The sequence below is a fragment of the Strix uralensis genome, chromosome 1 (genome assembly GCF_047716275.1).
Source record: "Strix uralensis isolate ZFMK-TIS-50842 chromosome 1, bStrUra1, whole genome shotgun sequence".
Classification (NCBI taxonomy): domain Eukaryota; kingdom Metazoa; phylum Chordata; class Aves; order Strigiformes; family Strigidae; genus Strix; species Strix uralensis.
In genome coordinates this window covers 152483020-152506163 of record NC_133972.1, presented here as the reverse complement: position 1 = coordinate 152506163, position 23144 = coordinate 152483020, and the positions used below count along the sequence as shown (strand labels likewise).

Sequence of the window (23144 nt, the reverse complement as noted above, 5' to 3'; positions counted from 1 at the left end):
GCTTCTGGGAAGACCAGTGTGCATGCAAAATGGAAAACCAGGCCTTCCACTTTAAATTCACTTCGTAGTGATCACCTTCACTACAGCTTGAAAACATAAAATTTTAATTATTATTATTCCAAGTAGATCATTATTGCAATAGAAAAAGCAATGCTCAAGATTTTTAAAAAGATATACATAAAATCTCTTTTTGAAAAAAAACCATGGTAATTAATTCCCAAGTATTTGTGGGAAATAGTTCTTATCTTCCACAGAGGTATATTTCTTTTGTGGCATTTTTGTTCAGTTTTTTATTTTTATGAAGATAAAATGTCTAAAACACTTATAACCTGAGTAGCTACTACACATTTTTGCTCTGTAGACATATATATGCATCTTAATTGAATTATTTTTATTTATTAACTTTTATTTACTCTTAATTTTTATTTACTCTGAGACACAAGCCAATCTGAGAGGCAAGAAAGCAAGAAAAACAACTTGCTTTTAAATAATATTAAAAAAATTATCCAAATTCTAAAGGATCGATGAGGCAGCTAGTAAGGCAAGAAGCTAATTCCTTTATCCCATTACTTTATGATCACCTCTTCCTTCCTCCAAATGTAAGATAGCCAAATATAAGGAAGGGCTCTCTTAACAAAGCTGATGATGTTACTACAGGACCCTCTTTCTGCATGTACTGCCTCACACACTATCTCCTTCATTCCTCAAAAATCTCCACCCAAATCCTTGACATTTTGAAAATCCTGCCCCTCCTCCTGCTAGTGAGATCAAAGAGTCAAAGGAGACACAGTTTCCCAACAGCTCATTGCTTGATGTAGCACAGACCTAACTTATGACTACTCAATGGGACAACCTGGTGTTAGGTTTCACCCACCCCTCCCAGAAGCCAGTCGGAGCAGAATCAGGTACATACCCAGCACCTCCATCACACTGCAGAGACCTTCACCCATGAGAAGCTGGGGGCCATAGGGCGCTCAGAAGTCATGCTTGTAATGTAACCTCACAGGCAGTCAAGGACTCACATTTGCTTTTCCTCTCCTTCACAGATGCCTCTGATAAAGAGGAGGATGCATCCACCTTCACATAAGAGGCATATGCAGTGGCACCTCTTCCTTCTCCCAGCATCTCCTTCCTAGACTGCTGCAGGCAAAAGGCAGCACACACCCCGGGGGTTCACCCTGAGGTGATGCTGCAGCACCCTGCAGCTGACGTGGCACTGGGGAAGGCAGACAGAGAAACAACACTGTGCAAGTAGTCACTAACAGGCCCACCAAGGACATGGAAAAGGACCAGAGCAGGTCTTGACCTACCCTACTGTCCAACTGGTAAAGGATCAGGAGGCTTCAGACATGTCACAGGGGTGCAATTTCTGCAGGAGACCTCCCATTTCTCTCTAGAACTGCCAAACTATTGACTGTAGAGGCAACCAGTGGGGCAGATGCATGAAGGCCTACACAAAGTCAGCCCAGTCCTCAAGAGAGACCTCCATCCTTATCAATAACTGCCATTCACCTGCATCCACAGGCACCTAAGCACCCAAGGGAGGGTGGCAAGCAGCATGCTTGACACAGCAAGGCAGCTGCTAGGACCCCTCCTGTTCTCACCAGTTCTGAATGCCTGTATTAGCCAGTGTTTCCTTAACCTTTTCCCACAGTGCTCATTTTGTTGGCCATGGTGCATCTCCCCCCCCCTCCCCCCCTTCCTTATTTCTCCTGTTCAAAGAACTCAAGGCCACCTTTTCTTCTACCCTTTCATATTATCATCTGTGGGCCATGTTAACCCTCAGCATACAACATTTTGTTTACAGTTCCAGGCATACTCCCCAGAAAGATCCCCACCCCTGGATGCTTAAGTTATGCTTAAAATGGTGCTACTTATATCTTCCTAGCAAAAGCACTGGCTCATATGAAGCAGTACAGAGCTGGGACATGGAGTCTGGGTAACCAGGTATTGCTAGGCCATCATGAGGCTGGATGGGTACAGTCCCTCTCTGAAAAGCTGCTTTTAATTTTTGTATGCAGGATAAACGTGTGGAGAGTTTAGCCACCAAGTGAACAGGAGAGTGGTAGTAGTTACTGGGACTGATGAAATCTGGTTGTGCAGGCCCTCTGAGGAATACATCATGGGCCAAACTGGGAAGGATGTGGTTATTCTCTCAAAGAACTTGATCCACCAGAAATTTAAGCAAAGGAAAGATGATGATTTTTTTTCCCCAGGAAGCTCTTATCTATCTCACTACAGGGATGGAAAGGAGCAGATATCTTTGGTAAGGATATCCTTTCTGTCTTGCAGAGACCAACTATCCAGGCCTGTCCCCTGTGCCTCTGTATTATAGCAAGTTTCTCTCCCCCCATTTACAGCAGCTGCTTACACTGTCCTTATGCTCCCCTGCACACCTCCCCTTCTTCTAATAGCTAAGCAGAAAGCAGGCAAGTCTCCACTCATCTCCTCTATGTAGTTCAGGAGAAGAGGGCAGATAGATGCATCTTTTCCTCTGGCAAGCAAGTTACTACTGTGATGCAGCAATCACAGCTACATACAATACACAGAAAAGGTCTAAAAAGGTAAAGGGAGACAGACAAAGTAACCATGCTTGCCCCAAAGGGATGGTGAATCAACAGCAAACAGACAGTGAGAGAGAGAAAAAGGCAGCAAGCTTTGTAGTGCAGACACTCCCACCCCCTCTCATTTGGCATAGAGAACTAAAGAGATGATACAATAGTAGTTTCAGAAAGTGTCATATTTAATCATTGCATTGTCACACTGGAAAAGAAAGCATTGATATTTGACCACATCTGCTATCCCACATGCTCCTTTCCCAGACCATTCCCTTTTTGTGGTCTTTATCAACGAAGGCATAGATAACACCCTGCAGCCAAGCTGTCATCCTGAATATCACATCCATCCTGCAAATGGAAACTAAACTCGCATGCCACCTCCACCTGCATGCAGTAAGGGCCTGGGCTCTGTACAGCCTCATGACCCATGCAGCACTGTGGACAAACAGCATCTCTCAGTTGCGGGAAGGCACCTCAACACCACAAACCCCTCTTCAGAAAGGGGGCATCGGAATCCTCTTCCATTCTTGGGCTAGATTTGTAGAAGACATAAGCATCACGAGCCTTGCAAAGTTGCCCACAAGCATACCTTGGTGGTTCACCAAGGCCTGCAAGACAATCAAGTTGCTGTTGCCAGAGCTGCCATGGGCCAATGCACTGGATGTGAGCTGTTAGAGATGCCTGATCGCACAGTCTGACAACTCACGGACAGCAGAGGGAGAACACTGTGGGCCACCTATACACAATGGTACACAATATTGTCCACTTGTCTACTATTCAAAGAAAGATAATGTGAAGAATGACCTTCAGAATCATGGTCACACATCACCCTCAGCAGACCTGTTCTCCCTAATCTGATTTGCTACTGATCAGGTGAAGTTCACGAGGTTCCACAGGGCAACAGCCACTTCCTTAAAAACATGGAGACAATCTTGAAATTGCACGTGACATTGGTGAAGCGTAAGGACAAATACACCTTTATGTCTGAAAGCTTTGTACCCACTGCTGGCTTTCCCCAACTCCAAGGACGATGTGTTCCCACCAGTCTGGGCTCAGCTCCCAAGGTCTAACCACCTCCTATCAATGAAGGCAAAGCAGTTCCAAACTCAGTAGCTCTGTCCACATTTTCCTTCTCTATATGAACAGCTTTAGGGAAGCTTGCATGACTCCATTCACTCACAGGTGTCCTCCTGGATTAGGTTACAGCTACAGGACTAAGCCCATCGCTCCACACCTACAGTGCTTTGGTTTGGCCAGTGACCACACTTGGCATACAAGTGTGGAGAAGAGGGGGTCCAAGACGCAGGCTGCACAGTGAGACTTGGAAAGCACCAGGGCTTGCAGCTACATGTGAACACTAGACACGGCACTGTGGAAGGGACAGCAATCTGAAGGAGACTAACAACAGCATACCACAGTATTTCCCAGAAAGGTCTGCTGTTGAGAAGATCTGGAAGACAGTATTCCACCGGCCAACTTCAGATCTCATGCACAGTAGGACTGGCCTAAATCTAGTCCAGAGTAAAACCCCTTAGTCTCATGCAGTGGACAGGTAAGAAGTGTGCTAACAACTTCACCTAGCAATCCGCTCCTGTAACACCAAATTACCTGTCAATGTAGACATAGCCTCTGAACGTGGATAAAGATGAGGCTCCGGGAATCACACTGTCAGCAGCATCTCAATGAACCCCAGTTACCATCAGGTAAATACCCTCTCTTCATCCAGCATGCATTACTTTGGACCCCCATGCATTCTAAGCAGCATCCTCTCAGAACAAGGAGCAAGGTAGTACTATTCACATTATCAAGCATAAAGGAATGCTCTTCAGACAAAGCATCATTAAATTTTGCAGATGACTGATGTGCTTAAAGCCAGTGTAATAGGATTACACACATTCACCTGCCTGGTTTCAGACAACTTGAACAAGCTAATCACACTTGATGAAGGACATCAGTACTACAGGTAACAAACACTTTTTTTAGTGGCTGTAGTGTACCCACAGGAATCAGCAAAGATGGTTTATTTAATTAACAAGCAGCAATTTAGCTGTTCCACCACCAAAATCTTTTGTGATCACCACTTTGTTCCGATAAGCTAGAAAAGTTACCTTAGTTTGTCCTAAGCAACATATGATGTACAGTAAGCTACATTTACCACTTTTTACACAAGCCTTCCCTGTCCATCAGGATCAGTGACATATGGTAAAGAAATAGCAAAAATGTTACAAGCAAAATACAAATAAAATAGCCCCCTGTGCTTGTTCCATTGGGTCAATGCCCATACCTCTGCAGCCTTTCTCCAACTTAGGCTCTGCAGCAGCATCAGGGACAAAACATAACTCCAGGAAGATAGAGACTATTGACTGCTTTCCCAATTGAAGCTGAGCTACCAAAAATTTAAGAGAAGAGAGATTTAAGCTTCAAGTTTTAAGTACTAGTGGTTCACGTATTACACTAAGAACTGCTCATGTGGAGTAAGAGGGAGAGGCAGGATGCCTGTCTAGAGGTTTCAGTAAATTCACACCTGTGTTATTTTGCAGAACATCACGGTAACAACCTTCTACACAAAACAGCACTTATTTTCCCAAAACTCCCAACCTACAGAAGGTGGACAGCCCCCCCCTCACTGTGTGTACACACACACATCTATGTACTGATTTAAGCTTGCCAGAGACCAGGTTTCCAGTTTTTGGAAGTGTCTTCATACTGAATTAATTGTAAATTTGTATTTAGTGGAAGCAAATTAAGTGATTACATTAAAAATTTTAACTCACAGAACTTCAGCATTAAGCTTTTGAAGCTACTTCTTAATCCACTTCAAACTGGTTTTGTTAGTTTAAACTGACCTTAGTTCTCATGCAACTTCTCCCACTGCTGCAGCCAGTTGCACTGAACTCTCCAGACACACACACATATTCTGGTACATGGTCATGAACTCAGAAGTGAACGGAAGACTCACTACTGAATCATTTTTCCAGTCTCTGAGGTACTTCATTGTTCTCTGTGGGACATTTTCCAGGGTTTTGTATAGTCTGCTTTAAAAACTCACTGGCAAGCCTTTTGTCTTTGTACTTCTACAGACCTGTAGATCTTACCCAGGTCAGGAAGTCTTAAGGGTTTGTCTACGGTGGACACATTCCAGAACTGCAGTAGAACAGATTAAGAGATATGAACAGAAAGTTACGACACAGTAATATTGTTTGCCTTGCTGGAATAATGCCTTATGTTGACAACCTGTTCCAGCATAGTTGAAGTAGGAATTACTTTGGAATTAGAAGTGACTTGATTTTGTGGATGACCACGAGGGGGAGTTATACCTATTTAAGTATAGCTGTAATGGACTAACTATTCTACTGTGTCCATCCATTTTCCTCACTAGACAAACCACAGATCTCCAGCCTCCCGATCTGAGCCAGTAGTAACATGAGCAGTGTTACTGTTAAACTGTTTTGAGATACAGATACGGTAAGCATCTGCAAATAATTAGATTCCACTGTCATGCAGCTGTTTAGCTAACATACACAAAACTTCACACCACAAAGCCATGTGGTTTTACATTCCTAAAATTACCATTTGTTGTATAAACAAAACTAATCCAAACATAAGGTAAAACTCAAGTACCCTAAACTCAATCTGCCAAATGGAAAACTTAGGATTAAAAAAAAAAATAAAATTGGGGGGGGTGGAGGGAGCAACTGCAAATTATGAATTTTCTATTCCAGAAAGTAAGATCCCAGAGGGACTGTCATCACTAGCCAGAACACCCATAACAGAGACCGCAAAATTTAGTTAGTCTCTTCTCCTGCTCTAATCAGTTCAGTGTTCTTGTTTATAGCACGTCATTAACAACAGTTGATACATGAGGCAGAAGTGTAAGACCACAGATCAGCTCATTTCCAGGAGGACAACCACCACCTGAGACGGTGGCTCCACATCATCCTCTCCTGGAGGATTACTATGAAGACAGCATCCCAGAAATGCCAATTTAACACCATTCTGGAAAGCAGAGAAACTGTACAGAAGCCTTTGTGCTCCAGCAGATGGAAAGCACAGCTCTTCTAGGTAGACAAAACTCCTCACAGCAGAGAACACTTGTAGAGCCTTGAGAATGGGACATAGGAGAGAGCTACCCCAGTTTTCGAGACTGAACCTGACCTTCAGGTGAGACTTCTCCCCCTTGACAAATCTTCATTTTTTCTGGGAGTAAACACTCCAAATAAGTAGTGGGAAGAAGCTTCCAAAGGGGATAGGAGTAGAAAACAGGACTAACATCAAGGCCCTTTCTGCACAAAATACTTGGATTTCTTGAAGAAGTTTCCACCATATGCCCCAGGATTGCATGATCAAGCAGCCCACTCAAGTCAGTTGAGATGAAGTGAGGAAAATACTACAAGCCTCAATCTCAAAACCCAGTGCTTACATCCTAAAACCATGCCCAGTCTTGAGAACAGGCTGTAGGGAGGGGAGGGGGAAGAACGAGATGGAATCAAAACCCAAAGCCTTTAAGCATTCCTACGGAGGATCAAAAGAACAAAGTTTTAACCAACATACTATTAAAATTCTTCCCTTGGTATGAACAAAGTTTGGACTACCAATTACAGAAAAATTCAAGCTCTTAAAACAACAGAAGTCTCCTCCACCTCCCAAACTGCTGCCTCTTTATGGCTACAAAGTGAAATTAAACAATATTCCAGAAGTCGATAGCTCCTCCTCCCCTGCTGCAATACCAAGTCCCCTGAAAAGCAGAACCCTTTGACAATGCTGAGAAAGTTCCCTGTTGCAATCAACCATGGACAAACTATACTGGTACCATTACTGAATACCATGTAGAATCATATCAAAATGTCTAGGTGACATTGGCATCCACTGGTCTTCCTCAGAAAAAAGGCCCAGGGAAATTTCCTTACCCTTTCACCAGTAAAGCAGCTGTCAGGAAAAGTCAGTTTGACCAAGCAGTCAATCAGCACTGCTGAATCACAAATAAAGGCAGGCAGATCAGCACACATACACATTAGGTAGTTTAGAAATGTCTCCACAACACCAGAGTATTGAAGTCTACCAAATTAGAGGCCAGACAGTGTCAATGACAGGACACTAGGAAGCAAATGAAACAGGGTAGGGAAATCAAATCGTAATGGACACTGTTGTTCCACACAGCCACCCAGTCAGTTGGCTGAGTAGCGATCAACCACTGCAGTAGTTAGAGGTGTTTATAAGGGAGACAAGATGGAAAAAGCAAGAAAACAACAAAGCTTCTCACTACCATGCAGTTTTTATGAAGTAGCTATATGAGAAGAGGTAAGCCATGAACACTTTCCAGAAGGAACTCCCTCCACGCAGAAGGCATGCACTAGGCACAAGTTACTGACAGTTCAGAAAAGTCAGTCATAGCAAACTAGTAAAAATGGCTCTGTGGTCTCTCTGCTGTAACAGCAGCATGACTGGAAGGCACAAATACTGACAAAAGCTGGCTCAACAGTTGTAGTTAAGACACACCAAGTAAGAACCAGCAGCATACCTGACGAGATAAAGCAGCAGACGCTGCAGAAAGCTTTCCTAACAAATGATGACTGGAGAAGGCACTGCACAGAGTTTACAACTGAAGCCTATAGCCTGTCTTTCAATTTAAAAGCCCACAATTTATCCACGATCTGCAGCTGAATTCAGTTGCTTGCATACAGGTATCTTAACATTTGATACCAGAGTTTCCCATACATCTACACTGGGCTGACAAATGCGATGCAAGACCAAAGCCCTTCCAAGCTGGCAGCTAGAGGCCAAACAGGGAATCCTGACTACCCCAAGCAACGCTAAAAAAATGTTTTGGCAACTGAACCAAGCTCCTCCTCCAAGCTCAGTAAAGAATATGTAAATAAGATTTTAATAATAGTAGCCACCTCCAATAGCACCTATATTTTTTTTAAACCAGAAACTTATTCATTTTCAACTCACTTCTGTTTCACTCTCTACACAGCACAAGATTGTAAGCTTTTCAAGACCTGTGTTAAGATGTTCCCTCTCCTCTTACCACTGAAAAGCCATTATTAAAACAGGTTTAAAACTTGTTTTACAAGCCTCTCACCCAGAGAGGCTCTGGCCCTTTGTAGTTATTGCTATCGGCAAAGCCTTTCCACAAGGTGGCATATTCTCAAGGGAGCCATATGTTACAGTTAGTTCAGGTAAGAAAAGTGTTTGTTTTCACTTTAAAAAGAAAAAAAAAAAAAGAAGAGAGTTGCTCTTTCAGTCAGAAGTTTCAGCATCCAGTCAGAAGACAACAGAATGCAAAGGCCACAATGGAGAATAGGGCTAAGAATAAGTTTAGGTACCTCTCCTTAGCAGACATGAACTGAGAGAGGAACAAAGAGCAAGTTCTAAACATTACTTTTGCACTACCTGAGTTCAGGCAGGCCAGGATATCATAAGCTATGTCCCCAGTGAACTTCAAGAACTGCTCTGTATATCAGTGAGGTGCCTGGGCTATGTGTGATCAGCCCTGCCAAAGAGCTCTAAATAGCCACATCGCTGTGTTACACCCATTCCTCTTTCACTCTAACACAGGATCCAAGGCCGGGGAAGGAAGGGTGTCTATAGTTCCCTTACACAGTGCTTATACAATCAAGCAGCTCTCGCGTACTCCAAAAAGATTTAAAGAAACACCTAGTCACTAAACATTATCTGCCTTGTCATTCAGTACAACAGATATCACAAACCATTTCTTAACGATGAAAAAAAGGTTGTTTCACAGTGTTGGTATTTATATACTTCAGTGGGGGTGGAGAACGTACCTCCATTTGGAGAGCAGCCGTGTCCTGATCATAGTGTCCCATGATGTTTGGGAAAAAAGTCATATTGTAAGGCATTCCTGAACACCTGGCAACAGTAATTGGCTCACATGTGAATAAACTGTGCCCTCGCACCAGAGTTAGAAGTAAACTGCACGCCGCAGAAAACGCAAGTACTCCCATCTTGTCAGGGTCTGAACTTCAGCACATAGCTCTGTTCAGCAGTTAGATCGGCTTCGCGCGGGGGTACACACACACATCTTCCTCTGCTGCTTCCAGCGCAAGGCACGGGCAGTAAGGCAGACGATCCGGCTCCTCACCGCTGCCTTCGGTATCTCCCCATCGTGGCTGAACGCGATTTTACTAAATCCCTTCCTGCTCGAGCCTGTACGCTGCAGAAGCGGGAAAAGACAAGGCAGAGTCGTTACCAGCAGAAACCACCGGCCGCGACCACCTGTCGCAGGGCCGAACCCGGCCTCCTCGCGAACCTGCACGGGAGAGGGCGGCTCCCGCCGGGGCGGCCGCGCACCCCCCGCACCCCCCTCCCCGCGGCTCCCCCCGGCCCCCACATACCCCGCGGGGGCCGCGGCACGGCGCAGCCCGCGCTCCCGCTGCCGCCCCGTCCCGGGCAGCGCCGCCTCGCCCACGGGCAGCGGTGCGTTCGGCCACCGCTCCCGCCCGGGCCCCGGAGCCACCGCTGCTCCCGACGCCCCACTGTCGGCGCTCGGTTCCCAGCCCCGCCCTGGGAAGCGGCGCCCGCGGGGCCGGGCGGGGAGCCGGCCGAGAAGTCGGCCCAGGAGCCGGGGCTCGCCGGGCGCGGCCTCGGCGCCGCATCCCCGCCACGCCCGAGCCGCGCCCCCGCCGCCCCCTCACCGGGACCCGCCTCCCGGCGGGCGCTTCCCCCCCACCTCGGCAGCTGCCCCGCGGAGGAGCCGCCGCTCCCCGGGACAGGCCCCGGGCCCCGCCCGGCCGCCGCACTCACCCGAGCCGGCCCGGCAGCGGCCCCCTCCCCGCCGCGGCTGCGATGGCCGCGGCCGCCCCGCGCCACCGACAGGATGTGGCGTCCGGCGGCGGGGCGCGGGAGGGGGGGGGCGGCGCTCGCGCGATACTTGGCGGGCGGGGGCGGGGCGGCCCGCACCTTCCCGCCCCGCCCGCCCCTGGGTGCGGGCCGGGGTCGGCTACCGGCACGGCGGGGCCTCCCCTTCGGGCCGTCGGGTGCCACCGGCAGCCGCGGCCTAGCCGGCCACAGCCACCGCGGGGTCCCGAGACGCGTGGGCCTGTCCGCGCCGCAGCGCACCTGGGGTGGAGCGGAGCCTCAGGTGAGGAAGTCCCCGGGGCCGAGCGCACGGAAGCGAACGGCACCAAAATCCTTCCAGCCAGCGCCTGGCACTGAGGTTTTCATACAGACGCTCGGTATTGACTCCGCAGTGCGCTATATAAATATTAAGACGATTTACAGGCTTCCAAGCGTCGGGAAAGGAACTTGTCCCGCCCGTGGAAGCGATCGCGAGTCCCAAGCTTGTTTCCGAGCAGACGCCTGGGCCGCTGCCCACCGCACGGCTGCCCGAGGTGCGAGGGCTCTGCCGGTCCCACGGCCCTCGTGGGGTGAGGGGTGCGGACGGTCGTTAGATGAGGCTGAGGCAGAGGAGGAGGTTGATACTAGAAGTCCATGTGGAATGACTGAATTTAATGAAGGAAAGGGAAGTGATTTCAGGTATTTGCAAAGAAAAGGGATGCTGAGGTGAGAACAAAAGGGAAATGAGTGTTCAGACGAAGGAAGAGCACTGCAGTGGCTCTGGTGCTCAGGCTACTGCTGTCTTCCAGAGACCCAGCTCAGGGATGTGTGAACTGTCCTGCTGCTGCTCCCATGTCGGCTGCTGGCTGAAACCACACACACCAGACAAGCACATGCCCAGTAGCCTTTAGCTGTGTTCACAAACACAGGCCTGAGCTAATGAGACCTAACTATAGAAATGCTGAAGGTTACTAGGCAGGGGTGGCCAAATTTCTCTGCATGGAGCCATTCAAGGTCTCATCAGACTGCTGTTCAGCCATGCAACTCGCTCTGTGCCCCAGGACTGGAACAGGAAACGCCAGATGCCGAGACATGCAAACCAGGTTTACAAATGGTTTGACAACGTTCAAGCAGTGCTGCCTTTCTGCTAGTGTGCCCCAAGGTAGTCCGTGCAGTCAGCCACATTCAGGCAAAGAATCTCTCCATGGATGGTGGAGAGTGTGAAGCTGCACGTGGTTGTTCAAAGGACCACAGGCATCTAAAAACTTTCTCTTCATGCAGATCTTTTGTGTATTGTTTCCTATGTCACCCCACAGAAACACGAAACCCCCCAAATTCCCTTGTGTGAAACCATTTTAGCACCTGTATGAATCATGAGGAGGATTATACCTACCTGCCACGGATCTACATAGCTCTGCCATTTGAGCAAATTGAGTAACTTGACAGCTGGAATTAAACTTGCTATATGAACAAGCAACTGAATCAGGAGCTGACTGACATTTTCCCGGCAGGTTTCACATGTGATGTTAAATGAAATGCTGTTTGCAGGTTGTGGAAGTTCCATGTGTTCTACTGTATGAAAACACTCACCTACGTTATCCTTTGTTACTGCTTCAGTTCTCATCCTCCAGCTGGCTTCTGTCCTAGTCTCTCTCAGTAGTTCCTTCCCATCCTAGAAATATTACATTTTTCTTTTCATGAGGTCTGAGAGGCCACACACCGTGTGGGTCTGGCAGTGAGAGCACCAGGAGCATGCAAGAGAGAGTCTCCCCACCCTGCGTCTGCAGAAGCCAGTCTGGGGAAGTTCTTGCTCAGCCCTCCCATGAAGCTGCTGAGTTGCTCTCCATTCCAGGAACACCATCAGTTCCTCGGATACACCAAAACCTTGCAGGGACAGGACATGTTCAGTGCAGAGTCACACTCCAGCAGATGCCTACTGAATTCTCTTTCTAGTTTCATTGACTAAGGCTATAGGCATTTTCGTGGAAACACAAGCAGAACTATCTAGGCCCATCTATACCAACTGAAAAGTCTCTGCCTCCCAGTAAGTAGGGTCAAAAAATTCTCAGACAAGATTCTGTTATAATTTTAATAAGGGAAAGCAAGCATGTCTTACATGATTTTCATGAAAGCTTAATAAGAAATTTTGCTGAAACAACCAGACAAAAATTCAAAGTGTGGAAGTTTCAGCCAAAGCACAGAAATTTGTCAAAGTAACAAGCACCTGAAAATAGGGTATTGTGAGGAGTTTAGCAGCCTTAGCTGTAAGCTCTGCTAGTATCATTCTGTATAAATATGGCATTATATAAAGTAGTTCCATCCAGCGGAATGCATTTTCATGCATAAATTAAGTCTCTGAAAAACAGATATGGCTAAATAACATTGTTTGACTTCCTTAAAGATTCTCATGTTTTTGTTAGATGATGGGAAAAGGCAGAGAAAAGGAAGGATAAGCCCTTTCTTCAGTCACCTTATTAATATACTTTCTTTGCTCACTACCTAGTTGCTAAGCAAGTTATTCCAGAGGTTGGTTCACAGAGCCATGATCTAAATATATTTGTTTCTGGCTCTATAAAGGTCTTGACTAACCAGAGTGAGCAATGTGAGCACTCTCACTGGTATCTAGCAAAGCACCTTTAAGTATCATTATTTGAAGCATGTGCTCAAATATATTGCTGATTAGGGATGCAGCGACTCAGATTTGTAAGTCCTTTTCTCACCTGGCACTGGAGATATTGTTAACATTTCAGTTAATGTAATATTAATTTGCTGACCTTTCTCTGGCACCACTTCAAACCATTATAGTTTAACAATTTTTACTACAAAGAGTTTAAGTGATTTAGAGCCTTGTTTAAATCCTGGGTCATCTTCAGATGTCTTTTGATAAATGTAGCAGAGGGGGTTTCAGCAGTGGCTGACAGCAGCTCCCTTCCAAGCTCTGCTGGCTCCTACTGCCTGTGCAATGGATGTGGTGGAACAGATTGTCTGCCCACGTGCCATCCGACAAGCTTAAACCCATCCTTGGCAGAAATGTTGACAGCTCACCTGGGCTGTGAACTGAAGCACCCCTTTCTCCTTCAAATTTTTGTGGGGACATCCCTCCAGGAAAGGCAAACAGCAATGTGACCATGTTTACCTGCTGTGGTAACACATTAGCGCCCCAGGTGCTGATGCACTAGGGAGGAAGGATCTAAAATGGTCAGCAGTTGTCAGGAAGGAGCCTCCCTCTGAGACACAGGGGGTATGTGTGTGTGTGTGTGGCTTTAGTGCTTGGAGTCTGCACATGAGCACTTGTACGTTGGCTCAAGCTTTCTCCTGTTGACACATCTAAAAGCTTCATAACTGAATTACACTGTTGGAACATTGTACTAAAGTTTGACTTAATGTAATTTAGATATTACAGATTTGCCAGTTACATAGTTCAATCTTGGCTGATTCAGTTATAAGGTTCATAATGTTCCTGTTATTCTGCATTTAAAACACATTATTCATAATTTGGTGAAATTTAAAAGGACTAAATAGCCAGTAGATGGCACCAATAAATCCTGTTGTGAGACTTAAAATTGAAAAGTGTAATTCTTGTCTTTTGTTCAAATGCATTTTGGAAATGAAAAAAAAACCTAGACAAAACAACATTATTGATATAATTTATTCTGATTATTTTACAGTAGTAGTCATGGAAAACATTTCAGTTTATAAACACAATGTGTTTCCTAAGTTAAAACTACCATTTAATTGAACACACGAACTTGTGAGAGAGGCTTCGTAAGAACACATAGATGTGTTACAGTAATTTCCTAGTTGTTTAGAAAATCCAGTCTTTGATGAGTTAATGCCTTCTGAGCACTTCTCCAATCTCATGCAGCTGTGTCAGCTTAAACCTTTCTTTATAATACATTTTTTTCCATAAAGCCTTTAAACTGTAACACACACACACACCCCAGCCCCCAACAGCAATGAAATCTGGAGAAGGAAGCAGATTGAGAAAGCCAGAAGGTTTGTGCATTGCCATGTACTACCTGCATTACTGGGTACTTGGAACCCATGTCATCTTCTTCCCTGAACACAGTATGACCTATTTAGACTTTAGTCCTTCAAAATATTATGGCTGTGTGGGTTGTAGCACCCACGCACAAGAAGATGTTGACTTCCTTTATGCTAGAAGGATCTCATCTTTCATTTGTCTGTAAATGACCACACTGTGCCTTCATAGCGTTGCTTTAATAAAACAGTGATTATGCTAATGGTATTCCTTTCCCAACAGGTTACCTCACCTAGCCTCTGATATTAAGCACAATGTAAACTAAACAGGAAATACGCTTGTGAAGAGTAAACTTTCCTAAGAATGATCAAGGAAGTTTCATTCCTTGTGGACTTTTAGCAGCCGCTTTCACTCCTGGTAAATCTGCAACCTGTCTTCTTGGGTGACAGTAAGAGTATCAGCAATGGCAGGTGTTTTTCCTGACAGAGCCCCTCTTCTCTCGTTGTTTCTGGGGCTGGGGCAGTACTTGCTTTGGACAATGTCACAAAGGCTGGGGGAAAGGAAATCTGTGCTACAGGGCATGAGTCATTTCCAATGGAAAAGACAGATATCAACGAAGCACTCTGTTAGAGTGGACAGGCAAGGTATAGGTGATGCTGACAGCAAAACACGCTGACTTAATGGGGTATGGTGTAGCTTTGTTCTTCGCTCTCTCCAAAACATTGATGCATTAACTTGAGCTGAACTGCCCCTATCAATACAAAGTGCAATTAGCAAAGCGGGTTTGACTTCACACACATTTCAAATGCTGCTTTTTAAGTTGGTAGTTCAAGATATTTATTGAAACATGAAGGGATACAAGAAAACAATAGATTTGGAAGCTCAGGTGCTAACTACTACAAGGTGATTCCAAAGGTACTAATCAACATGTTAAAGGAGAGTAAGGAGCATCCACAGCACTGTTTCAGGGTGTTGGTAATTACACCCATCCCATACCCAGCTAATGCATACTGTCTTCCCATCATAACAATCCTGTGCTGCAGGGACTTCCCAGGTACTGAGGACCTATGTAACAGAGTAACTTGAACAAAAAACAGATCTGTCTGTAAGTACATCCTCCCAACACCTCCTCCCAGTGGCATTTCTGGAGTGGCAGATTCACTATTTGCTAAACTGTGAAGGACAGAAGTTCAGATAGGAAGCACAAATTTTTGTTTTTCATTGCTTCACAATTTCATATTTACCTTTTATAGCATTTTTTTTAATTCCATAGAGTAAAGTTATTGTTAATGTGTAAGAATTAAGTAGAAATTATCATGACCACTGTATTCATCATCTTTACAAATGGAACAGCAAGTTGTTTTCTGTCAATTTTTTTGTCACTGTTTATGATAACAGTAAAATTATTTGAATCTTCTGGTTTTAATACTCAGAAATAATAAATGCATCTGCTTTTTGTAAGCTTCTTCACAGGTGCTCCCAAGCTATTACAAAATGGATACTGAATATGTTTTCAGCTGAGATGTACAGTTCTGTCTGAGATCAATGCAGAATACAAAAATGAGTCACAGTTTAGATCTTAGGGTAACTGTAACCACATAACAACTCATTTCTCAGGTTAATAAAATCTGCTGCACTCCAGGACTTGTGTCAGCATTACTGTTTTAAACTAGGGTTTGCGAAATATGCATATGGGACCAGTTATACCACATCATGGGAGATAGTGCTGACCACTGTTAAGACTTACAAATTATATAAACCTCATTTTCTCAGTCTCCTTACGTGTCTTTTCATCCTTGCTCATGATCAACCATTATATCACCAGTCAATGTCTGGAAATGAAGCCTTTCCATCCAGGAATTTGTAGTCAGAAAGATTATGGAGCCAACTGTGTGAGTGTGAAAGCATCTCAAATACAAATTATGGCAGAAAAATGAAATGTGAAATATTGTTAGACAAAAAAATAAAACTAGACGAAACCAATAATGAATGAGAAAGGAAAGGCTTTAGGATGTGTCAGTGGTCATCTCAGTATGTCACAAGCAGAAAAAAATTATTCATTAGCAAGGAATTGATTCTAAGCACAAAAATACATTTTCTTGCTTACATCTGGTTACCATTCAAATTTGTCTTCCCACCTGGCATAGCAGAGTTTGGGTAGTTCACAGGTATCATCAGTTGTGACTGACAGATGATTTGAGAGAAGGGGAGTCAGAGAAAGGGCTAACCACCACTCTGTTCTGTATTTTTACATGATTTTTTTAACAAAGTATACTGGTTCTGTGTTGTGCCTTCATTTTCTTTCTTTGACTTTCTGCCATGTAACTGGGTGTGTTCAACTTGAAGGGGAAAGAGGAAGCCAAAAGCCAAAAAGTAAAGCTTCAAATAGAGAAGGAAGGGCAGGAGGCAAGTGGGAAGGGACAGAGGGATGGGCTTCTCCGAGGCAGTGGGATGAGAAGCAGAGGAGAAGGGCCAGCAGGCTCTTTGCTTCTCTGAACGGAGCAGACAGGAGGCTGGGCGAGAGTTTACTTGCTGGATGGGGATGGAACTTATAAAGCTCAGCTCTGAGTAATTGCAAAGGATCTTATGAAGCATCCAGATAGCAAAACAAAGCAAAAAAGTGGCATACAAGCAATAAGAAAAGAGAACCCTGAGATGCGAGGTAGCATTTACGTGTATCTGTGACACAGGAATCCTAACCCTCCCTTCTCACAGCACTGGTTTGTGAAGGCCTGTGGTCTTGGTTTCCAAACTGGGAACATGGCTAAAAGGTATCCATAAAGCATTACCTCTTACAAAGGGAAAGTGAAACACACTCATCATCTCCTGGATCCTAGAGAGCTTCTGTGAGACAAAGAGACAATTAGGGATCATGGGAAACTTCTCTGGCCTTCTTTGCCAACAGCAGCCTAATCATCATGATTGTCTTTGTCCTCAGGGGACCCAAAGTGCCCTTGAATGACAGACAAGCCCATGTCTCCTTTCATGGAGATGCTCAGGTACATTGGTGAGATGCCCCTGTCCCACAACAGAACACAGTTCATAGTAGCAGAGGACAATGACTTACCAATGATTAAGTGGTCATTATTGGGTTTAACTGTCTTGCAAGTCTGCCTCAGGGCCTTAATCTTAGTCCTGCACTGCTATAAATTGCATTTATACCTGTGCTGGGCCACCTGGGCACAAATGACCATGATGAGTCACCCCATGCCACCAGTGGTCACTCCATGCACTGATGATCCCTTACTCAAACTTTCAGGCAGTTTAAGGACCATCTGAGAGGTTCAGTTTGGATCATGATATGCTAGAAGTACACATTCTCCTGGAAGATTGCTTTTAATGGTTGCATTTGGGATGAGATTCTGTGCGTGGTCCAACTTTGGAGTGGTACCATGCTGTAGGACCAATGACTTTCATGGTGAAAAGTGAAGATAAGCAAAGCAATTTCAGCATAGTAGTGGAGGCCATAGGTCTACTGAGCATCTAGATGGAGAGACTGATCATGGCTGGTAGCTGATACAGACCTAAAGATACTGACAGCACTTAAGGGACTAGGTCAGCCAAGCAGTCCAAATCTCTAAAAAGGGGAGCAGAGGCATCCAGGGATGGCAGCACTGTTCACAGAGGTCAGAAAGAGAAGGGAATTCCATACCCAAAGTACTGTAATGCAGCTTCCGGGACTTTTCCAGAATGTCAGTAGAGCAAAATGGATAGACAAGACCAAAATCAGTTTAACTCACCCAACTCAATTTCTGCTGGAAATGCAATTGGAGTAATGTATCTAGGATTTTTCAGTCTGGCTCTTGGATTCATGACTCCAATTTTACCATCTCTTCTTTGTGCACCAAATGTCATAAGAGCTAGGGTAGAGTAAGAACTGAAAATAAGTAGCTAGGAACTTCATTCTTTACCATTGAAGAGCAGTTATTTGCTCCTGCGCATAGAGACTGAAAATAAATTCAAATCAGTAATAACAGAAAAGATAGTGGTTTGTTTCTATTCTCCTCTTTGTACTTGCATTATACTAACACATGCTTCATTATATTTTGCACCAAATTAATTCAACTTCCTTTGCAAAACTCAGGTGAAGGTGTTTAAGCAAGTGTTTTGTAGTAATTTATACTAAAACCAGATACTAACATTTTTAATAGAAGACAAAGAACAGATTCTGTTATCATATCATAATTTTTAATGTATTCATTGATTTACACTGATATAACTAGTATCAGGATTTAATCCAATAGACTCGTGTTTCCATAATTCCATAACTCATATGTTTCCCTCATTCCATTCTCCTCTCTGTGCTTGTTTTGTCAAGCTATACATGTTTTTGCACCTCTGCCAATTGCATTGTGTCTTTTCTTCAGCCACTAGCAAATACAAGGTTTCCACACTCCTGGGAGTAAAGAGAATAATTCAGCTAAGCTTTTGTTTGAGCTCTATGTGAACTGTGTGAGTGAAACTGTTGAATGCCAGGAAAGAATTCTCAAATATTTACCAATTTGGAAGAATCTAAAGCTGCTTTAAATTCAGGACCTCTAGCTGTTAGTTCTAGTGTTGGTTTTAACTGTTTCTGAATTTGAAAGCAATAAAAAAGGAAGAAAATCAAACCTGCATTACCAGAGCTTTCTACTTTCATACTAATTCACAGTAAAGCAACATGGTTTCTCTGGATTATGGGTTATTGTGGAAGAACGGCAGGAGAATAATACATGTTGAATGAATAAAGAAAGAGGTTGTTTTCACTTGTGCTCACAAAAGTAATTTATTTTTATATTGTATAAAACTGTATAAACAGAAACCTTGGAAAAAATACAAATCCACTGATTTTCCCCAACAGTTACGTCACCTTATGCCATGTTGGCAATACAAAGAGATTTAAGAGAATGTGCAACACACACTCATTTTAAAGCCTTTATGCTAAGGAAGTAGAAAGCATGGTATGCAATGGTCTTAGTAGAAGTGAAAATCAGTGTCACTTGAATCAAAACTTACCTTTGGTAGGTGCAACCAAAGTAGTCAGTCAATGCAGGAAGGAAGATGTCATGTAGACCTATCCCCACCGAGTTTCAAACTGCTATTTTAGATATATGGAAGAAAATAATAGAGTATAAACTATACTAAATTGCACTGGTGTGGCTAAGCAAAGCTTGAACTTGTCTGTCATGTGAAGAAGGAAATAATTATTTCTTTTGACCTCAAAGACATCCCAAATACCCAGCAGGCATGGAAGGTGCTATTACTTTTCTAAGCATCTGACAGGCAGTCTGAGAGCAGTGTCAAGATATATTTATTTGTTGTACTACTTATGTCAAAAACGTGGTCACCTGGGTTTGCTCAAGTAAATCTCCAACAGGTTTTTGAGAGGACAGAAATATATCTAAGAATTCAATAGCACTGCCTGTTAAAGGATAAACACCATTTGAATTTTAAGAGAAACAGTTCAAAGAACTGAGCAGACATAAATCAGGATATCCTGAGCTAATAAAAAAAAGATCATTAATTTACCACTGGAGAGGTCCATAAGGTGATGATAAGTGTGGTGAATATGAACCAGCAGTACCTCCTCTTAGAGAGCAGCCATCCAGCTGCCTCAAAATCCGAAATAAAAGCCCTCAGTTATTAATACCTATGACAGTGAACTTCCAAGACGCAATGTGCTTGACACAGTAGAAAAGACTTCTCCATTAATCTAAGTGGGTAACCTCAAGTAATCAAATGCATTTGAGAAGTTACCACTCCTTGGTTCTGAATGACCGACCTCCCACCTGAGACAGGATGACTGACCATCCGCAGGGTAACTTCTCATTGCTTTGCAATGTGATTCACATGCTTAAACCACCAGTGGAAGGTTCTCTGATGTATGAAAAAGGCAAATTTTGAATCACTGCAGGATCTTCCAAGGAGGACATAGAGACTGTGAGTGTGGATCACTTGCTTCTGTCATGAAACGTGCTTAACTCCTTATTGAGTCAGAGTAGCAGTGCTGACATGGCCAGGAGGAAGAAATGAGACAAAACTTTGCAGCAAATGTTTGTCACAGAAGAGATTGGAGACATCAGAGAAATTATCTTCCATTGCTTGCATCCTGCCATGGCCAGGGCAACCTGACTTTGTATACTCTCTATAAATAAACAGGACTACATCAGATATCTGGATCTGTCATCAAAATGTCCTTCTAAATCAAATTATGTGAATTGTGTTAGTCATTTTGATCAAAAAGGGGTAACACATAGTCAGTTCTGGAAGGATTAATTTATTGATTTTCCTAGGTATATAATTAAAAGTAACGCAGACTTTACAAATTTATAAGAGTGGAGATAAATTAAAAACTTCGCCTTTCATATGAGGAGCAAGTTCTTACTCAGAGCAAATTCTGTCCAGATCCAAATTCGTCTATGGGCAGCTGGCAGCTATACTTCTGAAGGCATTGGCCCTGTTGTAGCTTATCTTCAAAATGTCAAGGTTAGTCCCTCCTAGGGCAGGCTAGCTGCATCCACACTGCATAGCCATGGAGCTTGGCTTGGTCCGTATCCAGCAGGCTTTCCACCAGCTCTCCCCTTGGCCTTTTCTGGTGTGCTGTGTATGGCACTTTCCTGTCTCATGTATGGCAAGTGACCCCTCCAGCAGACTCCTCAAAAATAGTTTGTGCACTCCCCATGCTGACATCCCCTTACTGCAATAACATGCTGCCCACCACTGCTGCCATTACACTTGCCATTGCAACTGGCAAGTGCTTCTGCCAGTGCTGTATTTATTGCTTACGTTCATGTCAAAGAAACTTTGATGTTATCTATGGTCTGTCCAAAACCTGACTCCTACTCTTGGACAAAGTCTCCCCAAAAGAGCTGGAGACATCAATTCTGACAAGGAGAGCAGCCGTCCATCCTAGGGAAGCCAGCATATGGGCTTGAGAGACATAAGCTGCCAGGAGTCACCAAGACTATATTCTTGCCAGTTTCTCTGTAATTCCAAAAAGATTTGTGACCCAGGATAGCAGTGTTCCTGGTAGGACTAAGATGTGCCAGGACCACCTGAGATGACCAGGGTTGGATACCAAATTCTTCTTTAGGGGGGGGCTTCTCCAACAGTTGGTGCAGGCAGCTGACAGAAGCTCGTGGCAGAGGACAGTGGTCTGAAACCTAGAAGGCCACTGATTTATGACTATGGAAGTGTGATTATGGTGGAAGTTTTTGAAGTCATCATTTAGACTGTTTGTCCTTAAGTGCACTGGCTGTGTTAATAAATTGACAACTTACCAGTGATATTACCAAAACTAGTAGATACAGAGTATTGTGTCTGTGTCTGTATGTGTCTGAAGGTGTGTCCTTCTGGTGGGTTGTTCTTGTTGTGAAGTGACAGAGTTGGCTCTAAAGCACGGATTTGTGTACGACCAGGTTGTGCTAATAAAACATTGATTAGGTTATCAGAAAACTACAGCTTTATGGTGATTGAAGGAAAAACAGAGGGTTATAACAGGAGTCCCTGAAAGTGCAAGCACAGGGTGACAGTAGAGGCCTTCAAGGTGCAAGTACAGACTGACACTAAAGGTGCTAGGACTCTAAGCACAAATCACACACAGTCAGTTATTAGTCAGTAAAGGAGAACAACCCTCTGTATTGGGTTAAACCTGTTTTAGGGATAACAAAGAGAACAATGAGCCTCTGACATAAGTAAAATATGCTATATATAGCAAATGCAGACAAAACATGGAATTGCAAACCAATGAGGAAAGAGCAAGTAAGCAGACTGTGTTAGAAAACATACAGAAATTACTCCAGACAGACCCACAGTGAGGAGGAAGAAGCCCTCCAGCATCAGTCATACTCCTCCTGGAGATGAGGTAGAAAACTAAGAACATTAACATCATATTCCTCCCAGGCTCCCCCATTCCTCCTTGGAGAAGACTGGTGCTGTTGACCCTAGGATGCAGAGGGACAGTGGGGTAGGTGCTGAGCAGCGGGTATCCTTCCTGGGAATGGGCTGTAATAACTGTACAATTTGGACTATCAGTATTAGTATATTGCCGTATAACTGGACTGATAGTAATTACTTTACCAGACTGTTAGAACTTTTATTAGACCAATAATAAATTCTTGGCTGTGCATACGTGGTTCTTTAGCCCCTGTAAATTGTACTGACTGTCCTGGAGGAGTGGCAGTTACAATTCAGTGCAGCCATTGACACGGAGAGCCCTTCCAAGAGCCCTGTGGCATTTTTGTGAACAGTCCTTTGTAGGCACCAGCCTACCGTAATGACACAAGATAACAACTGGTTTTATCCAGACTGTCATTTCTGATGCAGTGGGGTAGTGCTTGTAACTTGAGCATGGGTGACTGAGTGGCTGAGTGGAGAGCATCTGTGTACCTAGGTGAACAGAAATGTGTGATGAATAGAAGTGGAAAGAGTCATGTGTTGTGTTTAAATATGTGTGTGAAAAAATGCAAGATCCCAGCTATGGAAGAAACAAGGAATGTGTGTGGGGTCATTCTGCCTGTAGAAGGAGGATGGAGACTTAAAAGCTAAGGGCTTGCCCTGGGGCTGGGCTGCCCAGGTGACATTTCCCAGGAAGCTGGAAAGGAGGAGCTGATAGGAACCAGCATTCACGATGTGTGAAAACACCTTTCCCAGAGTAATTAAAGGATTGCTCTGGAGATCACAGAAGCTGTTTATAACACGCTGTCTCTGTTGGGCAGAGGGAGACAGACGCAGCTCCTACAACCTGCAAGGCACAGCTCCTGGGCCGGCCCTTCTCCCGGGCCAAAGCCCGGTTTTATCACACAGGGAACTGGTGGTTTTGTACCCGT

General features: G+C 44.3%; 1 protein-coding gene and 1 long non-coding RNA gene across 3 annotated transcripts in view; one reads left to right on the top strand and one right to left on the bottom strand.

The window, feature by feature from the left end:
- The window catches only part of FZD6 (frizzled class receptor 6), a 33937-nt gene extending 23545 nt beyond the window's left edge, over positions 1 to 10392 (bottom strand). The window contains exons 1-2 of one of the 2 annotated variants that reach the window (XM_074886031.1): positions 10323 to 10392; positions 9344 to 9732 (exon numbers count right to left, since the gene is read on the bottom strand). In XM_074886031.1, the coding sequence (XP_074742132.1) occupies positions 9344 to 9523 (180 nt within the window). In that variant the 5' untranslated portion in view covers positions 9524 to 9732; positions 10323 to 10392. Of the gene's footprint in view, positions 1 to 9343; positions 9733 to 9913; positions 10055 to 10322 lie in introns of those variants that run through there. The other variant, XM_074886042.1, reaches the window with a different exon arrangement.
- Positions 10393 to 10503: 111 nt separating this feature from the next.
- Positions 10504 to 23144, top strand: part of LOC141950756 (uncharacterized) — a 41030-nt gene continuing 28389 nt past the window's right edge. The window contains exon 1 of the long non-coding RNA XR_012631149.1: positions 10504 to 10659. This is a non-coding gene — a long non-coding RNA (uncharacterized LOC141950756). The remainder of the gene's footprint in view (positions 10660 to 23144) is intronic.